This window comes from Hyla sarda, chromosome 5 (genome assembly GCF_029499605.1).
Source record: "Hyla sarda isolate aHylSar1 chromosome 5, aHylSar1.hap1, whole genome shotgun sequence".
Classification (NCBI taxonomy): domain Eukaryota; kingdom Metazoa; phylum Chordata; class Amphibia; order Anura; family Hylidae; genus Hyla; species Hyla sarda.
Genome location: NC_079193.1, coordinates 211455504 through 211476896, shown reverse-complemented (window position 1 = coordinate 211476896; position 21393 = coordinate 211455504). Strand labels below are relative to the sequence as shown.

At 43.6% G+C, this 21393-nt stretch overlaps 1 protein-coding gene across 2 annotated transcripts in view; it reads right to left on the bottom strand.

The window, feature by feature from the left end:
• EXOC2 (exocyst complex component 2) overlaps nucleotides 1-21393 on the bottom strand; it is a 205997-nt gene that overhangs the window by 177241 nt on the left and 7363 nt on the right. For both annotated transcript variants that reach the window (XM_056521044.1, XM_056521045.1), the window contains exons 2-3: nucleotides 4726-4902; nucleotides 1003-1129 (exon numbers count right to left, since the gene is read on the bottom strand). In XM_056521044.1, the coding sequence (XP_056377019.1) occupies nucleotides 1003-1129; nucleotides 4726-4902 (304 nt within the window). The remainder of the gene's footprint in view (nucleotides 1-1002; nucleotides 1130-4725; nucleotides 4903-21393) is intronic.

Here is a 21393-nt window from a genome sequence, read left to right as displayed (position 1 = left end):
CTTGCTGTAGAGAAGATTAATTAGTACAAGTGCTTTACTATTAGCCATTTTATTTTATAAGTTGGTTACATTACAAATACCTGGATGTGATTCAGAAAGAAACTAACTTACAGGTCAGCCCAATGGGGAAGATTTATCAATACCTGTCCAGAGGAAAAGTTGCTGAGGCCTCTGAAAAATGAAAGAAGCGATCTGATTGGTTGCTATGGGCAACTCAGCAACTTTTTTTCTAGACAGGTTTTGATAAATCTCCCCCAATATTCCTATATTCCTTCATCTGAAGTACATTTACAGACATTAATATCTTAGAGACCTATAAATAATAAAATATGTTTTGCACAATAAGTATTATAAGCACTAGATTTCCCACTCTTTAAAAGGAGCAACCTCTTCAGCAGTTACCAGGTGAGTAGGTTCCCTCATGCTCATCCACTCGGCATTCGGTAATATCACAATGCAAACTTTACATTTCCAGCATAGAACAAAAGACTGCACTAACACTACCATCAAACATATTGGCCCTCTTTTAATATTGTAAACCCGATATGTTTTGTCGGGTTGTGCGCCAGATTATGGCCAGAAATTCTGTCTGCGCCAGAATGTGCGCCAGAATTGAAAAAATAAATAAAAAAAACTCGACTAACTCTCCATTTTACTTAGAAAACCCCAAAAAGGGGCGTGGCCGTCGTGGAAAGGGGGCATGGTCACCGAAAGGGGGCGTGTTCCCGTCAAAAACCCAACATATTTCCTAAGGTTTCCACAGAAAATGTGGTGGATTGGAGCTGAGGAAAACCCCACAGATCAGAACATGTGTAAAAAAAGCAAAGTATAGGGAAAGTGGAAAATGTAGGGAAACCTTAGCAGATACCGTGGAAAAAAATTGTAGGGAATTAAAACCCACAAAGAAACCTACACAACACTCTTAGTAAATAAGGGCCATTAACTTAAAAGGAAGGTACGACCACGTTCATTTGCTACAGATTATATAAAAAGATGTCTTACCTGTCGATGTCGATACCCAAGGGATTAGCAGGTCTTTGAGATAGAGGAGATATCCCTTTATTCCTATCTGTGCGTAAATCATAATAATTCATTTCTTCTACCCATACTGCTGACGCATCCAAAATACCTACAGGAAAAAGTGAAATAATGCATAACACATTCCTAATCAATCCAGTTTGCTGTGCACTTTCACAATTTATTGTTTTAGGCAACAATACCATAGCCAGATGCCTCTTAAAGGGAACCAGTCACGTATAACATGCAGGCATCATGTTTTAGAGCAGAAGGAGCAGAGCAGATATATAGATTTGTGGGAAAAGTTTTAGGATAACTTATCATTTATTCATGTAAATCTCTGCTTATTCTGGACTAAGCAGTCACCGGGGAGGTGCTAATCAGTGATTGACAGCTCTATATATGCACACATACACAAATAGCTGTACATCACAAAGTAAAACCACCCACCTGACTACTTAGCCAAAAATGAGCAGAGATTTCTACTGCTCCTAACCTACAAAAGATTGACACTGTAATATTATCAATACAGAATCTTTATTGAAAATGATACATGACAAAAATAGCACTCCCATTAAAATGACCCATCCTATAAAATACACATACCCCCAAGAAAACAACAAAATCAGATGGGGAGCATCAGAAAACAATGACCTCTACATTTTTTGTCACCAATGAGTAGAAAACTGGAAAGTTAGGCTGCCAGTTAAACGGGTAATCCGGTGGAAAAAAAATAATGAACTGGTGCCAGAAAGTTTAACAGATTTGTAAATTACTTCTATTAAAAAATCTTCTTTACTTTTTGAATTTATTTTTTGTGTTGTCTTTTTTGTGCTGACACCTCTGTCCTTGTCAGGAACTGTCCAGAGCAACATAGGTTTGCTATGGGGATTTTCTCCTGCTCTGGACAGTTCCTGATACGGGCATCAGGTGTCAGCAGAGAGCACTGTGGACAACACAAAAAAGAAATTAAAAAAATAAAGATTTTCCTCTGTAGCAATCAGCTGCTAAAAAGTACTGACAGGATTAAGATTTTTGAATAGAAGTAATTAACAAACCTTTTAACTTTCTGGCACCAGTTCATTTAAAAAAATAAAAATAAAAAAATAAAGGTTTTCCACCGGAGTACCCCTTTAAATAGGGTTTGTCAGATCATTAAGGAAATTGGCACCAATTGCCAGATTAGCACCAATAACTTGCAGGTATCTGAAAGTGTTCTCTAATTTTGATCAGTGTTCTTTTTTAATTATCTAATTTACATTTTTATTCTGTGCTTTACAATAAATACAATTTATGAAATAAGCTTAATATACTGCTATTTTACTCATGTTAGGATATATTCACATAGGACTACACTATGACCTTAACATTTAGGAAATTGTGTGTTGTTCTCTAATTTTGATCTCCAGTGTATGAGTTAAAAAAAAAGGCCTTGGTTGAATGCCACAGAAAAGCATCTGCCAGCCATAGGTTGTACCACTGTAAAATCTATTAGGTACTGCTCTGCGGAATAGCACAGTTTCCATATTGTTTTTCTTGCTGTATACCAACCTTTCTCTTTTGGCCTTAACTTGGTTAGTGTAACACTAAGGGGGAGATTTATCAAACTGTGTGAGAGAAAAAATGGAGTGATTTTCCCACAGTAACCAATCACAGCTCAGCTTTCACTTTACCACAGTTCATTAGCTGAGCTGTGATTGGTTGCTGTGGCTAAATAACAAAAAAAAAATTTTCTCTCACACAGTTTGATAAATCTGGGCCTATATGTTTAGTGTAACTTTCCCGTCATACATGCAAATGTAAAGTGAACAAATACATAGGGGAACAATATCATGTATGGTATCTATAACATTACACAGTAAATACAGAATCCAAAAGTCCAAACTTCTAGATCATCATTTAGATATAACGTATATACTCGAGTATAAGCCAAGTTTTTCAGCACGATTTTTCGTGCTGAAAACGCCTCCCTCGGCTTATACTCTCCCTCGGCTTATACTCTCCACCTGTCAATCCCTTCATCAGTGGTCTTCAACCTGCGGAACTCCAGATGTTGCGAAATTACAACTCCCAGCAAGCCCGGAAAGCCATCGGCTGTCCGGGCATGCTGGGTGTTGTAGTTTTGAAACCTCTGGAGGTCCGCAGGTTGAAGACCACTGCAGCCATCGTCATCATCCCCCTTTTGTTTTGTACTCACCTCCCCTCGGCGGGAAGTTAGGGTGAGCTGGTCAGGGCCATCTATGCTGCAGGAACCGTCCGGTGGGGATGGTTAGTCGTTGCGGGCTGTCCATTTTCACCAGGGGGGCCTCTTCTCCGCGCTTCGGGCCCGGAGTAGTGACGTTGCTTTGGCAACGACGCACAGGGACATTCATGCGCAACGTCCCTGGGCGTCGTCGTCAAGGCAACGCACTAGTCCGGGCCCAAAGCGCGGAGAAGAGCCCCCCCCCCCCCCCCACGGTGAAAATGGACAGCCTGCAACGACTAACCACCCCGACCAGACGGTCCCTGCAGCATAAATGGCCCTAACTTCCCGCCGAGGGGAGGTGAGTACAAAACAAAGGGGGGGGGGGGCTGCAGTGGTCTTCAACCTGCGGACCTCCAGAGGTTTCAAAACTACAACACCCAGAATGCCCGGACTTGTAGTTTTGCAACATCTGGAGGTCCGCAGGTTGAAGGCCACTGATGAAGGGATTGACAGGCGGTGATGATGAAGGGGGGGATGATGACGGGGGTCTGGATGATTACATGGGGGGATGATGTATTTCCCACCCTAGGCTTATAGTCAAGTCAATAACTTTTCCTGGGTTTCTGGAGTAAAATTAGGGGCCTCGGCTTATATTCGGGTCGGCTAATACTCGAGTATATATGGTATAGAGGGGAATTTATCAAACAATTAAGACAGCTTTTTTCGTCTATATTTATGGCAGAAAAAGTTGCAGGCTGGTCCCGTGCAACTTTTCCTTCAACATTTCATTACACTGTTTACTTTTGATGACCACAAAGTGATCTGATTTAGATCACTTTGTGCAGTGGTCACTAATTAATCATGTGCAACTTTTCTGCGAAAAGTTGCAGAAAAGTCACACAGCCCAGATATAGAAGAATTCACAGGGCAATTCAACCCTGCCCTATATGTCTCCATACAACATCTGTATTAACGCCCGCCACTGCTCTGCGACATTTAAACAGAGCAGTTTAGCAGGCATTCATCAACGTCCATGTGCCATTTGATAAACTTGGCGCACGGACGTCACTTTGCCCGCAACTTTTTCTTATCTAAACTGAACTAAAAGCAAGTTCAGTTTTGATAAATGCTCCTCATAGTCACAAACAGTAAGAATCTCGGCAGTGAACTTTAAAATGCCAGCATTTCTGACTGCTTCTTGGATATTGTCTTATAGCATTGTATGTAATGACAATTTTGCTACCTAGCTATATTGACCTTTACTTGTGTGAAGGATTGCTTGCCTAGTACTTGACAGCCAAGCTCTTAGATAGGTGACAAATGGACTACAAGCAGTCAAAGGATAAGGTGTCAAACCTTTCCCTGTACATAAGATAATTCCGTGTACAATCACAAGTGACAAAAATAAAAGAAGTGCCAAATAATGTAAAACAAATAAAAGAAAGAAAAATACAGACATCATGATAAGTGTATTTTACAGTTTTACAGCAAACAGTGGAATTTGACAGATAAAAATAAATTACCAATTTTGTCAGGCTTGACCAACTTGAAAAATACAGTTGAAGTCCCCTTTCCTCCAGATTTTGTTGTAACAATGATGTCTCCTTTATCATTCTTGTCTTGTCCAACCCGACAAACTATTTTGCTGGCAGATATCCACTCTGCTGTCAGAAGACAATTGTGTCCACATATGGTTAAACCTGTAAAACAGCAAAATAGAAATGTATAAGTTCTTCATACTTAGTACTATTTTACTATTTATCTGGGCCTGTAAAAACTGTGTGCACTACGATATTGTCTGACCAGTTTACAATACCAGTCAAAAGTTAAAATCAACGCAACGAAATGCTGGTTTCTCTGATTTGGAGAATTTTTGAATAGCGTTAAAGGGGTATTCCGGCTTTAGACATTTTATCTCCTATCCAAACGCACATAACGCGGGTGCTGCAGGGAGATTGCGGGGGGTCCCAGTTCTATCAGACAGGAGAGAGCACAGAGGAGTGCTATCAGACAGGAGAGAGCACAGAGGAGTGCTATCAGACAGGAGAGAGCACAGAGGAGTGCTATCAAACAGGAGAGAGCACAGAGGAGTACTATCAGACAGGAGAGAGCACAGAGGAGTGCTATCAAACAGGAGAGAGCACAGAGGAGTACTATCAGACAGGAGAGAGCACAGAGGAGTGCTATCAGACAGGAGAGAGCACAGAGGAGTGCTATCAGACAGGAGAGAGCACAGAGGAGTCCTATCAGACAGGAGAGAGCACAGAGGAGTGCTATCAGACAGGAGAGAGCACAGAGGAGTGCTATCAGACAGGAGAGAGCACAGAGGAGTGCTATCAGACAGGAGAGAGCACAGAGGAGTGCTATCAGACAGGAGAGAGCACAGAGGAGTGCTATCAGACAGGAGAGAGCACAGAGGAGTGCTATCAGACAGGAGAGAGCACAGAGGAGTCCTATCAGACAGGAGAGAGCACAGAGGAGTGCTATCAGACAGGAGAGAGCACAGAGGAGTGCTATCAGACAGGAGAGAGCACAGAGGAGTGCTATCAGACAGGAGAGAGCACAGAGGAGTGCTATTAGACAGGAGAGAGCACAGAGGAGTGCTATCAGACAGGAGAGAGCACAGAGGAGTACTATCAGACAGGAGAGAGCACAGAGGAGTGCTATCAGACAGGAGAGAGCACAGAGGAGTGCTATCAGACAGGAGAGAGCACAGAGGAGTCCTATCAGACAGGAGAGAGCACAGAGGAGTCCTATCAGACAGGAGAGAGCACAGAGGAGTGCTATCACAGGAGAGAGCACAGAGGAGTGCTATCAGACAGGAGAGAGCACAGAGGAGTGCTATCAGACAGGATATAGCACAAAGGAGTGCTAGCACACCTTCACTTACTGGACTTTGTCCATGCCTGTGCTTCAGCTTGGATAAAGCCATGATTTTATAAGCAATGATTTATATAAAAAGGGAATACAATTGTCTAATGAAGTATATTAGAAAGGTTAATGTTTTGCCAAGATGCACAACATATAAAAAGTTTTTAAACCAGACAGTGTCCATTTAACCCCTTAAAGGGGTACGCTAGGGAAGTTAAGAAAAATAAAAATGCCCCAAAGCCACCATAATACCTGTTCTGTGTCCCCTGTAGTTATCCATGTGGTTTTGGCATCTCCTTTGGCCCCTGATGACTCCTAAATACTTTTTCTTTGTTTGGAGCACAGACTACAATTTCCAGAAGTCAGTGCAGCTCTGTGTAATTGCTGCCAGCCAATTGCTTTCACTATCTGTGTGCAGGCTTACACTGCAGCTCACACACACTGTATGTGTCTTTTCTTTCATACTATCCTTCCTCCAGCAATAAACCATGCTGTGCTCTGCATAGCAGGAGCCAGTGATTAGATTTTCAGCAGAAAAACAGCAGCTATGTGCTCGGTTGTGACTATGAATCTTCACCGTTTTCCTCACACAGGGAGGGGAGGGGGAAGGGAGGTGTGGCTGTACAGCCAGTGCTCTAGTTCAAACAGAAATCAGACAGAAATCAGGTGGTGTTGTCCAGAAGGGAGGGGGGCTAGTCTCAATGAGGGGTTTACCCCAAGTCAAGGTGGATTTTAGAATTACATTTTTCTCTCATTTCCTGCCTGTAAGTGACAGCTGAAAGAGCTAAACTGCTATATATAGCTAATGAATGATATTTAGACAAATACATAGGTTGGTGTGAGGGAAAGGATGGCCTATGGGTTTAGTTCCCTGGAGTAGCCCTTTAAGGACTCAGCCCATTTTGGCCTTAACCCCTTAAGGACCGGGGTTTTTTCCGTTTTTGCATTTTCGTTTTTTGCTCCTTGCCTTTAAAAAATCATAACTCTTTCAATTTTGCATCTAAAAATCCATATGATGGCTTATTTTTTGCACCACCAATTCTACTTTGTAATGACGTCAGTCATTGTGCCCAAAAATCTACGGTGAAACGGGAAAAAAAATCCTTGTGAGACAAAATTGAAAAAAAAAAACGCCATTTTGTAACTTTTGGGGGCTTCCGTTTCTACGTAGTACATTTTTCGGTAAAAATGACACCTTACCTTTATTCTGTAGGTCCATATGATTAAAATGATACCCTACTTATACAGGTTTGAATTTGTCGCACTTCTGGAAAAAATCATAACTTCATGCAGAAAAATTTATACGTTTAAAATTGTCATCTTCTGACCCCTATAACTTTTTTATTTTTCCGTGTATGGGGCGGTATGAGGGCTCATTTTTTGCGCCGTGATCTGAAGTTTTTAACGGTACCATTTTTGCATTGATAGGACTTATTGATCGCTTTTTATTCATTTTTTCATGATATAAAAAGTGACCAAAAATGCACTATTTTGGACTTTGGAATTTTTTTGCGCGCACGCCATTGACCGTGCGGTTTAATTAACGATATATTTTTATAATTCGGACATTTCCGCACGCGGCGATACCATTTATGTTTATTTTTATTTTTATTTACACTGTGTTTTTTCTTTTATGGGAAAAGGGGGGTGATTCAAACTTTTAATAGGGAAGGGGTTAAATGATGTTTATTCACTTTTTTTTTGCACTTTTTTTTTGCAGTGTTATAGGTCCCATAGGGACCTATAACACTGCACACACTGATCTTTTACATTGATCACTGGTTTCTCATAAGAAACCAGTGATCGATGATTCTGCCGCATGACTGCTCATGCCTGGATCTCAGGCACTGAGCTGTCATTCGGCGATCGGACAGCGAGGAGGCAGGTAGGGGCCCTCCCGCTGTCCTGTCAGCTGTTCGGGATGCCGCGATTTCACCGCGGCTATCCCGAACAGCCCACTGAGCTAGCCGGCATGCTTTCGGTTTCACTTTAGACGCGGCGTTCAACTTTGAACGCCGCGTCTAAAGGGTTAATAGCGCGCGGCACAGCGATCAATGCCGCGCGCTATTAGCCACGGGTCCCGGCCACGGGTCCGGGCCCGAACCGCTATGACGCGGGGCCACGCCGTGGCCCCGCGTTATAGATCGGGAGTGGACACATGACGTTCCAGTACGTCATGTGTCCTTAAGGGGTTAAAGGGGTACTCCAGTGGAAAACATTTTTTTTTAATCAACTGGTACCAGAAAGTTAGAAAGTTAAACAGATTTGTAAATTACTTCTATTAAAAAATATTTACCCTTCCTGTACTTATTAGCTGTTGTATACCACAAAGAAAATTCTTTTCTTTTTGGATTACTTTTTTTTTTTTCTGTCCACGGTGCTCTCTGCTGACACCTCTGTCCGTATCAGGAACTGTCCAGAACAGGAGCAAATACCCATAGCAAACATATGCTGCTCTGGACAGTACCTGATACAGACAGAGGTGTCAGCAGAGAACACTGTAAACAGAAAAAAAAAAAAAAAGTCCAAAAACAAAAAAAACTTTCTCTGTAATATACAGCCGTTAAGAAGTACTGGAAGGACTTCCGGTTACGGCACGCACATGTAAGCAGGGCAGAGGCGAACCTCCTCCCTGCCGCCGCACTTACCTGCTATTTTACCCGGCGCCAAGGGTCACACCGGAGTCCGCTCCACCCAGGGACATCGGGTAAGCCTCCGGTGAATGGAGCGGTACCTGCAACGGACCGCGCAGCTGCCGCTCTCCTCCTCACAGCCCCGGCCGGCGCAGCTGCCCGCGAACCCAAAGATGGCGCCCGTGCCTCTCTCCTCAGCCTCCACCGCAGAGCTCCTCCAGGAGGACTTGGATGAGCTGCCAGAGGCCCCTGCTCACCCTCACCCTGGCAGCCAGCACACTCTAGAAGGGGGACAGGATTCAGTCCTGGCTGGTCCCTGCAAGGCCCCCCACACTGTTACCCCCCCCCCCCCCAGAAAGTAAGGGGCCTGCATCTTCCCCTGCTACAGCCATCGCAACCTGCAGTGCCTCAGCTCCAGCCCCCACCTCCCTCACACCAGCACCCCAGCCCACAGCTCCAAAGCCTGAAGCACCCTTCTCACCGCAGCAGCTATGCTCTCTTTCAGCTGCCTCCATGGACTACATGGCTGCAGAAGTGGCCAAACGCATTGGTCCTAATGTGCAAAAAATTCTCCAGGACATAGTGCGCTATTCTCTCCAGCAACTACAACTCGAAATAACGTCTCATGCAACGAGATTGGATGAAGTGGAACACAGGGTCCAGGCCAGGGAAGATGTGGATGCTGTTCTGAAATCTAAATTATGCAGTGCGGAGGTGGAATTGATCAGAATGAGTGAAAAATTGGAGGATCTTGAAAATCATTCTCGACGCAATAACTTGTGTATGGTTGGAGTAAAAGAGGACATTGCTTCTCCAAAGCTGCAGTCGTTCTGTGAAAGGGATCGGCCACAGTCCCTTGGCTTATCACACCCAGTTCGTGTGGAACGGGCCCATCGCATTGGCCCTGCTCCAGAAAAGCAACGTGGCTCTTCCCAAGCTTTGGCTGAGAGACCGCACCAGGCCATATTTAAACTTTTGGACTTTAATGACAAGGTGGACATACTAAGGGCCTACAGGAGACGCTCTCATTATCAAGGGCATGAAACTTTTGCTTTTTGAGGACTACTCTGTTGAAGTGGCGAAACGTGCCTTTAGCTTAGTGTGCACCTTCCTGTATCATGCAATTGCATTTATAGTTATTGTCAATTTTATCTTTCATTCTCTTTGTGCACTATAGGAACTTCCATTTGCTGGGGGCGGGGGGAGGGCCTTAGCCTTGGGGAACCTTATGTGTGCGAAAAAAGGGAGTCTCGTTCCCAAGTCTCGGGGAGAGCTAGCCTCCTATTGCAACCCGAGGGGTTATTTTTATGTTTAGATTGTTTTTGGTTTAATTCTCATTCACTTACATCACTGTCTTTCTGTGCCCTTCATTTATATATGTTACCTAGTGCGGAACATGGCCACCTTACCATCTCAGTCAGAGATGCCTCCCCTCCCGCTCTCCACGCCTTACTCTACCACAAATGCCATCTCCTACGCACCTCACTCCAAATGTCTGACCACAAATGTCATCCTGTTCTTCCCCAGTGCCAACATTTACTCTCACTCTCTCAGGCTCGTTTCCCCCGATACATATGCACATTATGATCACCAGTTACCTGGAACGTGAAGGGGCTTAAATCCCCTCACAAGCGTCGAATGGTCCTACGACATCTCAAACGCCTTAAACCTGATATCGCATTATTGCAGGAAACCCATTTGTCTCTAGGAGACTTTGCCCGCATGCAACAATAATGGGTGGGTCAAGTATACGGTTCGCCAGCTATGGAGGGTAGGGCGGGGGTCCTTACTCTTTTACACAAAGCTTTCTCTTATAAATTTTCTCTCCCATGTGGCAGATGATGAGGGGAGGGTCTCCCATCTACTTCTGGATCACCGGGGGGAACATTATAGTATTCACAATGTCTACAATGATACAAACACTACGTTTTTCCACACCCTGTCACGGTCTCTTCAGGGGGTGAGGGCACATCACATGATTATGGGTGGCGATCTCAATACGGTGCATGACACGTTAGTCGACAGGAAGAATGCCGCAAACTCGGCGCCGGTAGTTCGGTTACATGACAGGGTCCTCCCAGTCTTCCTGGAAGAGACTGGACTGCAGGATGTCTGGCGCATGAGAAATCCAGATTCCCGCGACTTCACATACTACTCTAGTGTTCACCAGGCAGGGTCACGTATGGATTATCTCCTCCTCAGCCAGTCTCTAACACGTAAGGTGGCTACAGTTGAAATCATGGATCTGGTAATATCGGATCATGCCCCGGTTCTCCTCGAGCTCCAGCCCTCCTGTCCTAAAGGCACAGACTTTATTTGGCGTTTCCCTTCCTTCTTGGTTAAGTATGAGTCATTTCTTGACCTACTACAGGCGTGGTGGCTGGAGTTCGAAGCAGACAATCGCTCACATAGGACAGACCCACAGCTTTACTGGAATGCTGTGAAAGCAGTCATGCGCGGCAAGATTATGGCTCATGTAGCATCCCTGAAATGAACAGCCCAGTTCAACTATCAACGCGCTAGCGATAATTTACGTTCCACGTATGCCACTTATCTTCACAACCCCACGGACTCGCATAGATTCGCTTGGTCAGCAGCGAGGGCCACTTTTGAGTTGCGCCTTGATAGGAGTGAACGTTTGCACCGCTCGTACTTTGATACTGAACTATTCCGAAATGGTAACAAAGCAGGAAGGCTATTGGCACGGTTAGCCAAGGGTCGTTCACTGCCCCCAATGATCTCGGCACTTCGGGATAGCTCGGGAACGGTGCAAACGGATCCTCACCGCATTAATGGTGTGTTTGCTGGATTTTATGAGACGTATGCTAGCCCCAACACGGACTCTTCAGCAGGCCTGGACTTTTTGGACGACCTGTCCCTCCCGTCCCTTACTGACGCTCAGCGGTCTGAACTGAACGCTGATGTCACAGCAGAAGAGGTTCGCTCAACGATAAAGACTCTCCACAATGGTAAGGCCCCGGGTCCAGACGGGTATCCTGGAGAATCAAATAGTCCCATGTTTAAGGGAGGTCTTTAATGGCTTCCTGCACACGGGTAGGCTCCCTGACACGGCGAGTATGGCTTATATCAAGTTCTTACCGAAGCCGGGCAAGGACCCGTTATGTCCGAGTTCCTATAGACCAATCTCGCTTATTGATCAAGATGTTAAAGTGCTCTCAAAAATGTTAGCTAACCGTCTAGCAAGATTTCTGCCGGGACTTGAGGGATCTCACCAGGTTGGGTTTGTCCGTCATCGCTCAGCTACCTTCAATGTCCGCAAGGTCCCTGCTGTGCTTGACTCTGTGCAGCATCAGCCCAAGCCCATGGCTCAACCAGCCCTTTTGTCACTAGATGCCGAAAAGGCTTTTGACAATGTTAATTGGGCGTGGCTTGACTTGATGTTGGACAGATTTGGCATCACGGGGGCGTTCTGGACTTATTTATCGGGTATATACTCTTCCCCTAGGGCCAGGATACACACGCCGGGGATCTTGTCTTCTCCATTCTCTCTTTTCAAGGGGACCAGGCAAGGCTGTCCCCTGTCACAGCTCCTTTTCGATCTGGTGTTGGAGCCTCTGGCTCAGCACATTTTGCTCTCCTCCGAAACTGTCAAATTAGCAATGTTTGCTGATGATGTGTTAATTTTTCTCAGCAATCCCACGACGGTGTTACCTACCCTACTTGAGAACTTGCAGTCTTACGGGGCTTTCTCGGGTTATAAAATTAACATAGACAAAACTGAGCTGTTACCTATAGGTAGGTTCCCCCCCCCAGCGATGGCTTCCAGACATAGCTCACTTGTGCCTCAAGGTTGCGACCACAGCAATCATCTATCTAGGCATACATATAGGCAAAACCTCGGATTCATTATACTCTTTAATCTTCCCTTATCGTTCCTGGGTCGTTGTCACCTCATAAAAATGGTGAGCTTCTCCCGCTTACTCTATCCATTACAAACTCTGCCTTTACTATTGAAACACGCTGATGTTTGTTCACTGAACTCGGCTTTTACTTCTTTTATATGGGCGGGCAAGCGACCCCGTATAGCTTTACAAAAATGAATGCTCGGTAAATTGGTGGGAGGTTTAAATTTCCCAAATATTAGAGGGTATAATCTAGTCTGTCTTTTCCGTTATGTCGTGGGTTGGATCCATGGCTCCTCATACTATGCTAATGTTCCCCTAGAAAAAGCAATGGCGGCACCGTGGAACCTAACGGCGTTATTGCACACCTCATATTCCCTCTTACCACCCCAAGTCAGACGCTCTATATTACTCCGTGACACTTTAGTTACATGGAAAGAAATTAGAAAGTTATTCCGGTTGCCCTTCCTCCTCTCAAAACACATGCCCCTTACTGATCACCCGGAGCTCCCCGGGGACATTAGTTTTCCTTGACAATCTGTATGGCGGGACAGGGGTCTTCTTGTAGCGGGAGATCTCATGGATGTCTCTGCTAGGAAATGGTGCTCTACCAGGGCGATCATGGATCGCTTTGACCTTCCCTCCTCACACACAATGGCAGTCAACCCGATTCTCTCCTTTTGCCACGGGAGATTGCGGGATCTTAACAGGGAGGCCCCAACTCACGCACTTGATGGTATTCTAGGCACGACACCTCGTAGAACATCCCTCTCCGACCTGTATCGGGCAATGAGGGACCGTTTCCTGAAAGTGGATCCGGACTCTCTTTTCGATGCATGGCGAACGTGGATACCAGACGAAAGCATTTCACAATGCATTCTCCAGGGCTGGCTCACTGTACGTAAATGCATAATTAATGAAAGATGGCGTGAGACCTTCTTTAAAATAGCACACAAGGCTCTATATGGTTTCAACATCTTACCTACCCCACACTTCCCTGACAGAATCACAACTTGCCCAAAGTGCTCTCAACCTCTATCAAACATGTGGCATGGAGTCTGGATGTGCCCAATGACTAATACTTATTGGATCTCTGTACTTGATCATATACGGACACACTGGGATATAATTGTTCCTCTGACTCCTCAGGCTGTCCTATTCCACCAACTAAGACCTCCTGAGGCGGAGCTGGGAGGCTCGGTCCCACCCAGCGTTCCGTCAATCATTCACATTGTTTTACATATAGCGCTTAGATGCCTGTTTCACTCCTGGATATCTCCTACACCCCCTGATATTTCCTTTATGGTCTCTCAGCTAAAACTATATTGTGGGATAGACAGACTAGACACAGAACGCCACAAAACTACAGGCACTAAGAAATTCTTTTCTAAATGGAAATCTTTTATAGTCACACACTACTCAGAATCTGAGATTAGGGATCTTGTCAGGCCATTCCGCTGGACGGAGTGGTATAACATGACATCGCTACATGATACCCTGGGTGCACTGCGCCTCCCGAACTAGCCTGTCATTGCATCGCTTTGATTTTGCAGGTTTCTGGGTCACTTGCTACTGAGTGTCGTAAATGGAGAAATTGTGGACTCTTAATCATACCTTTCATTGTTGGCTGGTGCACATGTATGGGACTCTGTGGCCTATGGGTGGGGTGGGACGGTGCTCGGTATGAGTACGTATACATCTCACGGACTTTGATGGGGACCTATGACTGTTTCGGGTCGCTCTGCGAAGCGTCCACACAATTATGTTGTTTGATTGTTTTATGTATTGTTATTTTCAGAAATTGTTTACTAAAAATATATTTAAAATAATTTTTTTTTTTTTTTTTTTTTAAAGAAGTACTGGAAGGATAAAGATTTTTTAATAGAAGTAATTAACAAATCTGTTTACCTTTCTGTCACCAGTTGATAAAAAAAAAAAATAATGTTTGCCACTGGAGTAACCCTGGCTAATTTTATTTTAGCATTTTCGTTTTTTCTGCCCCGACTTCCAAAAACATAACTTTTTAATATTTTCATCCACAGATGAGTATGAGAGCTTGTTTTTGCGCGACCAGTTGTCCTTTGTAATGACATCACTCATTTTATACTATTTGGGTGGAGTAATTGAAAAGAAAACAGCAATTTTGCTAATTTTGGAAGGTTTCGATTTCACGCTGTACAATTTACGGTATAAATGACAATACGATTAAAATGATACCCATGATTACATACTTTTCTACTGTTGTACCGCTTTAAAAAATCTCAAACTTTTTAATCAAATTACTAGGTTTAAAAGGCCTCTATTTTGACAACCTATAACTTTTTCATTTTTCCGTATAAGCGGCGGTATGAGGGCTCATTTTTTGCGCCGCGATCTATACTTTTTATTGGTACCACATTTGTGTATATTAAACTTTTAATAACATTTTTCATTAAATGTTTTTTAATATGATGTGACTAAAAAGCATCAATTTTGGACTTTTTTTTCTTTTTTTACGTTTAAGCTGTTAACTTTTTTACACTTTTTATGTCCCCATAGGGGACTATTTAAAGCAATCGCTTGATTGCTAATACTAATCAGTACTATGCATAGAGCATAACACTGATCAGTATTATTGGGGATCTTCTGTTCTGGTCTGCTCTATCTCAGACCAGAGCAGAAGACCTCTGGAGACGGACGGAGGCAGGTGAGGGGACCTCCGTCCGCCATCATGGATGATGGAATCCCCGCAGCAGAGATCCGAGAATCCATTTTACCGACCACACTGCCGCATTGTATTGATTCGGATTGCTCATGTACGCCATTACCGGCAGGTCCCTAGCTGCTGATAGCAGCCGGGACCTGCCGTACATGACGCAAGCACCACTCCGGTGCTCGCGGTCATGTATAGGATGTAAATGTACATCCTGTTGCATTAAGTACCACCGCACCAGGAAGTACATTTAAGTCCTGCATCATTAAGGGGGTAAATTTACATTCAACAGATCTTACTGTAGATTCAACAGATCCTACTGTAGATTCACTCTGATTGGTTGCCAAGGACAACAGGTCAGCTTTTCCTCTGCACAGGTTATCATGAATTTCCCGCAGGGTCTTGCCAAAAGAGCAAGTAAAAGTGTTTCCCCGCTATATTAAATAAAGATTCTAAGAGACTACTCTTGGTGAGAGATCACTGACTACTAGACATACCTCTACTATGAACTTAAAGAGATTTTGCCCAGTTGAAAGACTTTAAAAGGGCATGCATCACTGGACTAAGAGAAGCAGGGTGGTCTTTCCGATGAACTACCCACCATCTAAGCCATTCTGTCCATGCTGTTAGGAGGTTTTGGGAGCAGTGGTTATGTAAGGGCACACAAATATGGCTCTGAACAGCCGAAACTGACCTTTAGTATCTGACGACAAGTACAGGCAACCCCCAGTTTTCTTATGTACCATCCAGACACAAGTGACACCTTCATTTTACTCCATTGTCTCACACAGACCATTTTCAGGTGCAGAAGGAAATTCGGTGTTATATGGCCCAGTATGTGTCCTGCCACTGACAGACAGCCACCGATGTGCAGGATCTACAGGTCCAGCTGCAACTTAAGGAACTTGTATGCCTCCATGCCCAATCATATCTTATCATTATCCAGACTAGAGGTGACCCAACAGGGTACTAGTCAAATGTACAGTTCACTCCAATAAACGTGTCCTTTCACTCTAATATTGTAATCACCTACATATAGTATCACTACATCCATACAAAGGACCAAATGTATCAATCTGCGTGAAACCAAAATGGTCAGGTATTCCCACAGCAACCAACTACAGCTCAGCTTTCATTTTACAAGAGCTTGGTAAGATATGAATCCTGAGCTGTGATTGGAAAAAACAGAGAGATTTGGTTTCAGGCAAACTGATAAATCTGGTAAAAAAGTTTAAAGGGGTACTCTGGTGGAAAAAAAATTTTTTAAATAAATTTGTGCCAAAAAAGTTAAAAAGATTTGTAAATCACTTCTATTAAAAATTGTTAAATCATTCCAGTACTTATCAGCTGCTGTTTGCTCCACAAGAAGTGTAGTTATTTTCAGTCTGACCACATTGCTCTCTGCTGACACCTCTGTCCATGTCAGGAACTGTTCAGAGCAGGATAGGTTTGCTATGGGCATTTGCTCCTAACTCTGGACAGTTCCTGACATGAACAGAGGTGTCAGCAGTGAGCACTGTGGTCAGACTGAAAAGAAATTCAAAAAGAAAAGAACTTCCTTTGGAGCATATATCAGCTGATAAGTACTGGAAGGATTAAGATTTTTCAATAGAAGTAATTTACAAATCTGTTTAACTTTCAGGCACATCTTTAATTCTTTTCCAACCATTCCTCTTTGGCACATTATGATTTCTTGGGTTGGTGACTTGAATAAACACTCATTGACTATATTAAAAAAAAAGAATAAATTGATATTGGATCTTCAGATTAAACTCTAAATAATAAATCCTTCAACCAGCAGACAAATCTCAACATCTATGGCTCAGAGAAGACAACATGAGTAAGGCCTGAAATAGAGGAACTGCTACAAGAAAACCACTTCTAAGGGAGACAAATTATAGGAAGAGACAAGTCTGGTCCAAGAAACACAGGCGGTGGACATCAGACCAATGGAAAGCTATCCTTTACTTTCATGAATCCAAATCTGATATTTTTGGCTTAAACTGATGTGTCCAAATTTGATATTTTTGGTTAAAACTGCAGTGTCTTCAGGAAACGGAGAGAAGGTGAATAGATGTCTGGATGGGTGGTTCAAAAGGTGTGGTTCACACCGTACAACATTGGTGAGGGAATGTGATAGTGTGGGCTGCTTTTCTAGTGACACTGTAAGCAATTTATACAGAATTGATGGCATAGTTTACCAGCAGAGCCATCAAAGCATTTGGTGCCCACATGTCCTTCAATCTAGTATGCGGATAACAATCCAAAAAAGAACACAAGGCTATGTAGCCACTACTTGACAAAAGAGGACTACTAAAAGGTGGCTGCTACTTTTACTACTACCACATAAGGGGGGCTGCTACTCATACTACTTCCACCTAAAGGGGGCTGCTGCTCATAATATCTAAAGGGGGCTGCTGCTTCTTTTATTACCTAAAGGAGGCTGCTGCTGCTTATATTACCTAAATGGGGTCTGCTGCTTTTACTACCTAAAAGGGCTGATACTGCTGCGTTTAGTATATAAAGGGACCGGTGCAGCTGCTTTTACTACCAAAGGGGGCTGCTGCTGCTTCTGCTACCTAAAGGGGACTGCTGCTGCTGTTTTTACTACCTAAATGGGGACACTGCTGTTTTTACTACCCAAAAGGGGATACCGTTGCTGATCCTACTACCTAAAGGGGGCCTGCTGCTGATATTACTACCTAAGGGGGGGCGGCAGCTGACCTTACTACCTAAAGAGGGCCTCAGCCTAAAATGTTCGTCTGGCAGGTTCTGTGGAGAGGAGCTGTAGCTGAAAGAAACTGCTCCGACGGTCTGGGCCGGATGGAGAAGAAAAGGGGAAAGTGAACGACTTAAATTGAAGAAGAAGTCACCTGCGAATCACATGATGTAACTGTATGTAATCACTAATATGGTCTGCAGAGCCTGTGTAGGTCACTACAGTACAGTGGTTCTTATTCAGTATCAGTATGGTGGTATTATCCAGTCACTATGTGGGGGTAATGTGTAGCCATGCTGTAGCAGTATTAGTTGTCCCTTAAATGGTGGTGTTAATAGAAATACTGGTCTGTGTATAGTGGTTTTATTCAATATCAGTATGGTGTCAGTATGGTTTTATTTGGTATCAGTATTATCCAGTCACTATATAGCGGTAATGTGTAGTCAGGCTGTGGTGCAATTATTTGCCCCTCGTATAGAGGTGATATTGGTTTCTGTATAGTGGGTTTTCTTTAATAACAATATGATGGTATTTGTCACTGCAGTAGTCATATGTCGTTCTGGTGTGGAGGCATTATTTTACGTTTCTAAACCCTAATCTTTGAGAAATTCCTGCATGGGCCCCATATGAGCGCCGATGCATACACTCTCGTAAATTCAAATGGGTGGGAGTGGGCGGCCTCATGATCAAATTTCACCTTAAGCCTCAAAAAGTCTAGAGCCGCCTCTGAGGGTGGTAAACAGTTAGATGGTGTCAATACCTGGTGACCTTTAAACAGGTTGAGCAGCTTTTAATAAAACATAGTAATGATGACAATGGATGCCCAACACATAATGTGCTTACTGCAGTGCTGTTCGGTATAATGATGCAGCCTTTGTGTGCCAGCAGACTGCTCCTATTTCTATAAGAAAGCTGACTATGGAGAAGCAGACAATGATATACATCACTCTGCCGCCTCCACCACTAAATTCTACCACCATCTAACTGGTGGTCTGTGTCCACAGTTCACCATCTGCTCCTGTCTGGATACAAGCAACTTCCCGCTCTACCAATCTCTGGCCAATCCAGTAATTGGCTGATCGGGAACTTCCTTTGTCCAGAGAAGAACCGGAAATGGCAAGTAGCAGGGAATGACCACTGTTAGATCAGCGGCGGCATGGGACCACAGCAGGTGAGTACAATTATAAAAATAAATCACAAGACTACTCCCTTAGTTCATCATAACTGGATGTCTAGGGTGGTAACAGGGGTGATAGTTAAATCCCTAGTGGTCTAGGGTGGTGATGGGGTTATTGTTAGTATTACTTATGGTCTAGTGCAATAAAGTGGTTCATGTTAAAGAGGTTATCCAGGGACTTAGGGGAAAAAAAAATAATAAACATACTTCACATGGTGTGGGATGTAATAACATAGTCGCCCCAGGCTTGTTTCTAGCATCATTCATTGCTCCCTAATGCACCGTCCTTTGCCCACTGCTTCAATTCCGCTCCGCTCCTTCTTCCTGCACACCCTGTTAAAACTACATTTCCCAGCAGTGCTCACTGCCAAGACGGTTAGAAAAGGGACAAGGCTTTCAGTGATGTCAGAAGGGGGCTTGACAGAAAACTATGATAGAGAGGAGATGACTTGGTTGGACAATGCTAGAAAGGAGGCGTGGCTTGTCATATGATGCCAGAAAGGGCGTGGCTTACAATGCAAGGAAGCTGAATTCCATTACAAAGTGTCACATGATCTCTGTCTCATTTGGGGGGTGAGGAATGGGAAAGAGCAGAGTGGAACGAGGATGACAGGGTTTTCTTCACTTTTTCATTTCTATGCCGGTCACAGCATAATCCTACAGGAAAAACGACCCAGTAAAGGTAATAATTGTATATTACAATGCGGTTGGTCTGCCCACTAGGGGACACAATATGAATACATTTTGCTAGTTGTTGAAGGCTTTTAAGAGATTATAGTAAATTATCTGGTGGTCTATGGCAGCGACTAGGTAAGTGGTAAATTCTCTAGTGGTCTAGGGTGGTGAAGAGGTTAATGTTAAATTCTCTGGTGGTCTATGGCAATTAAAAGCGTAAAAGGTAAATTCCCTTGTGGTTTAAGACCTTAAAGGGGTACTCCCGTGGAAACCTTTTTTTCCTTTTTTAAATCAACTGGTGCCAGAAAGTTAAACAGGTTTGTAAGTCACTTCTATTAAAAAATCTTAATCCTTCCAGTACTTTTAAAGGGGCTGTATACTAAAGAGAAATCCAAAAAAGAAATGCATTTCCTCTGATGTCCTGACCACAGTGCTCTCTACTGACCTCTGCTGTCCATTTTAGGAACTGTCCAGAGCTGGAGAAAATCCCCATAGCAAACATATTCTGCTCTGGACAGTTCCTAAAATGGACAGCAGAGGTCAGCAGAGAGCACTGTGGTCAGGACATCAGCGGAAATGCATTTCTTTTTTGGATTTCTCTTTAGTATACAGCCCCTAAAAAGTACTGGAAGGATTAAGATTTTTTAATAGAAGTGATTTACAAATCTGTTTAACTTTCTGGCAACAGTTGATTTAAAAAAAAAAGTTTTCCACGGGAGTACCCCTTTAAAGAGCTTAGTAGTAAATTCCCTGGTGGTCTCAGTCAGTAAATAAGTTAATGGTAAATACACTGACGGGCTAGAGCAATGAAAGAGTGAATACCATACTGTAGTAAGGTGTAAAAAAAAAAAATAGAAGTCCATGTTCAGCCTATTCTCAGAGAAATGATCCCTGGAAAACTCTCTTTTCCTAGAACGAGGACAAAAAGTAAACGTGTCCTATCAAGGACTGTGTGGTAGAGCTTTCTGAATGATTTATGTTGACTGTACTTTTCCAAAAAGACACCTCTATGTTCTATTCAGAGGTCTTCAAAGCTGAGGGATCAATGGCATCCAATATGTCCAGGTTTCTGACCACCACCTCTGCTCTGGAAATGACAGATTAATAACCAAAATAAGCTAAATGTGTTTTAGGTGTGACAGGTTCGGGTTGCAAGTGCCCATGACTTTCTGTTGAATGATTTCAACAAGCCTCCATAAGTGGGAACCTGACACTGTATACGGTTAATAAATGAAGGCTTATGTCAGTTCACTTGTTATTACTGTAATTGTCAAATGACTTCTCTTTCCTGGTGCCTGATGAGAGATCATTGCTTTAATTTAAGGTTAAGACAATGCACATGTGTGCTGTAACGTTCAGGAGTGCCAATAAGTGCAGGGTATTACTGGAAGGACCATAGGAAACAGTTGAGTAATCTGTACCAGCCAAGTGAGGCGTTCTAGACTGGTTATAGGCAGAGACCATCTTAGTCCTGCACATAACAGGATGAAATAGGTGTCATTCTGCCAGAGACCACTACTATAATAAACTTACAAGTAGGGCTGGGCGGTATACCCGTTCA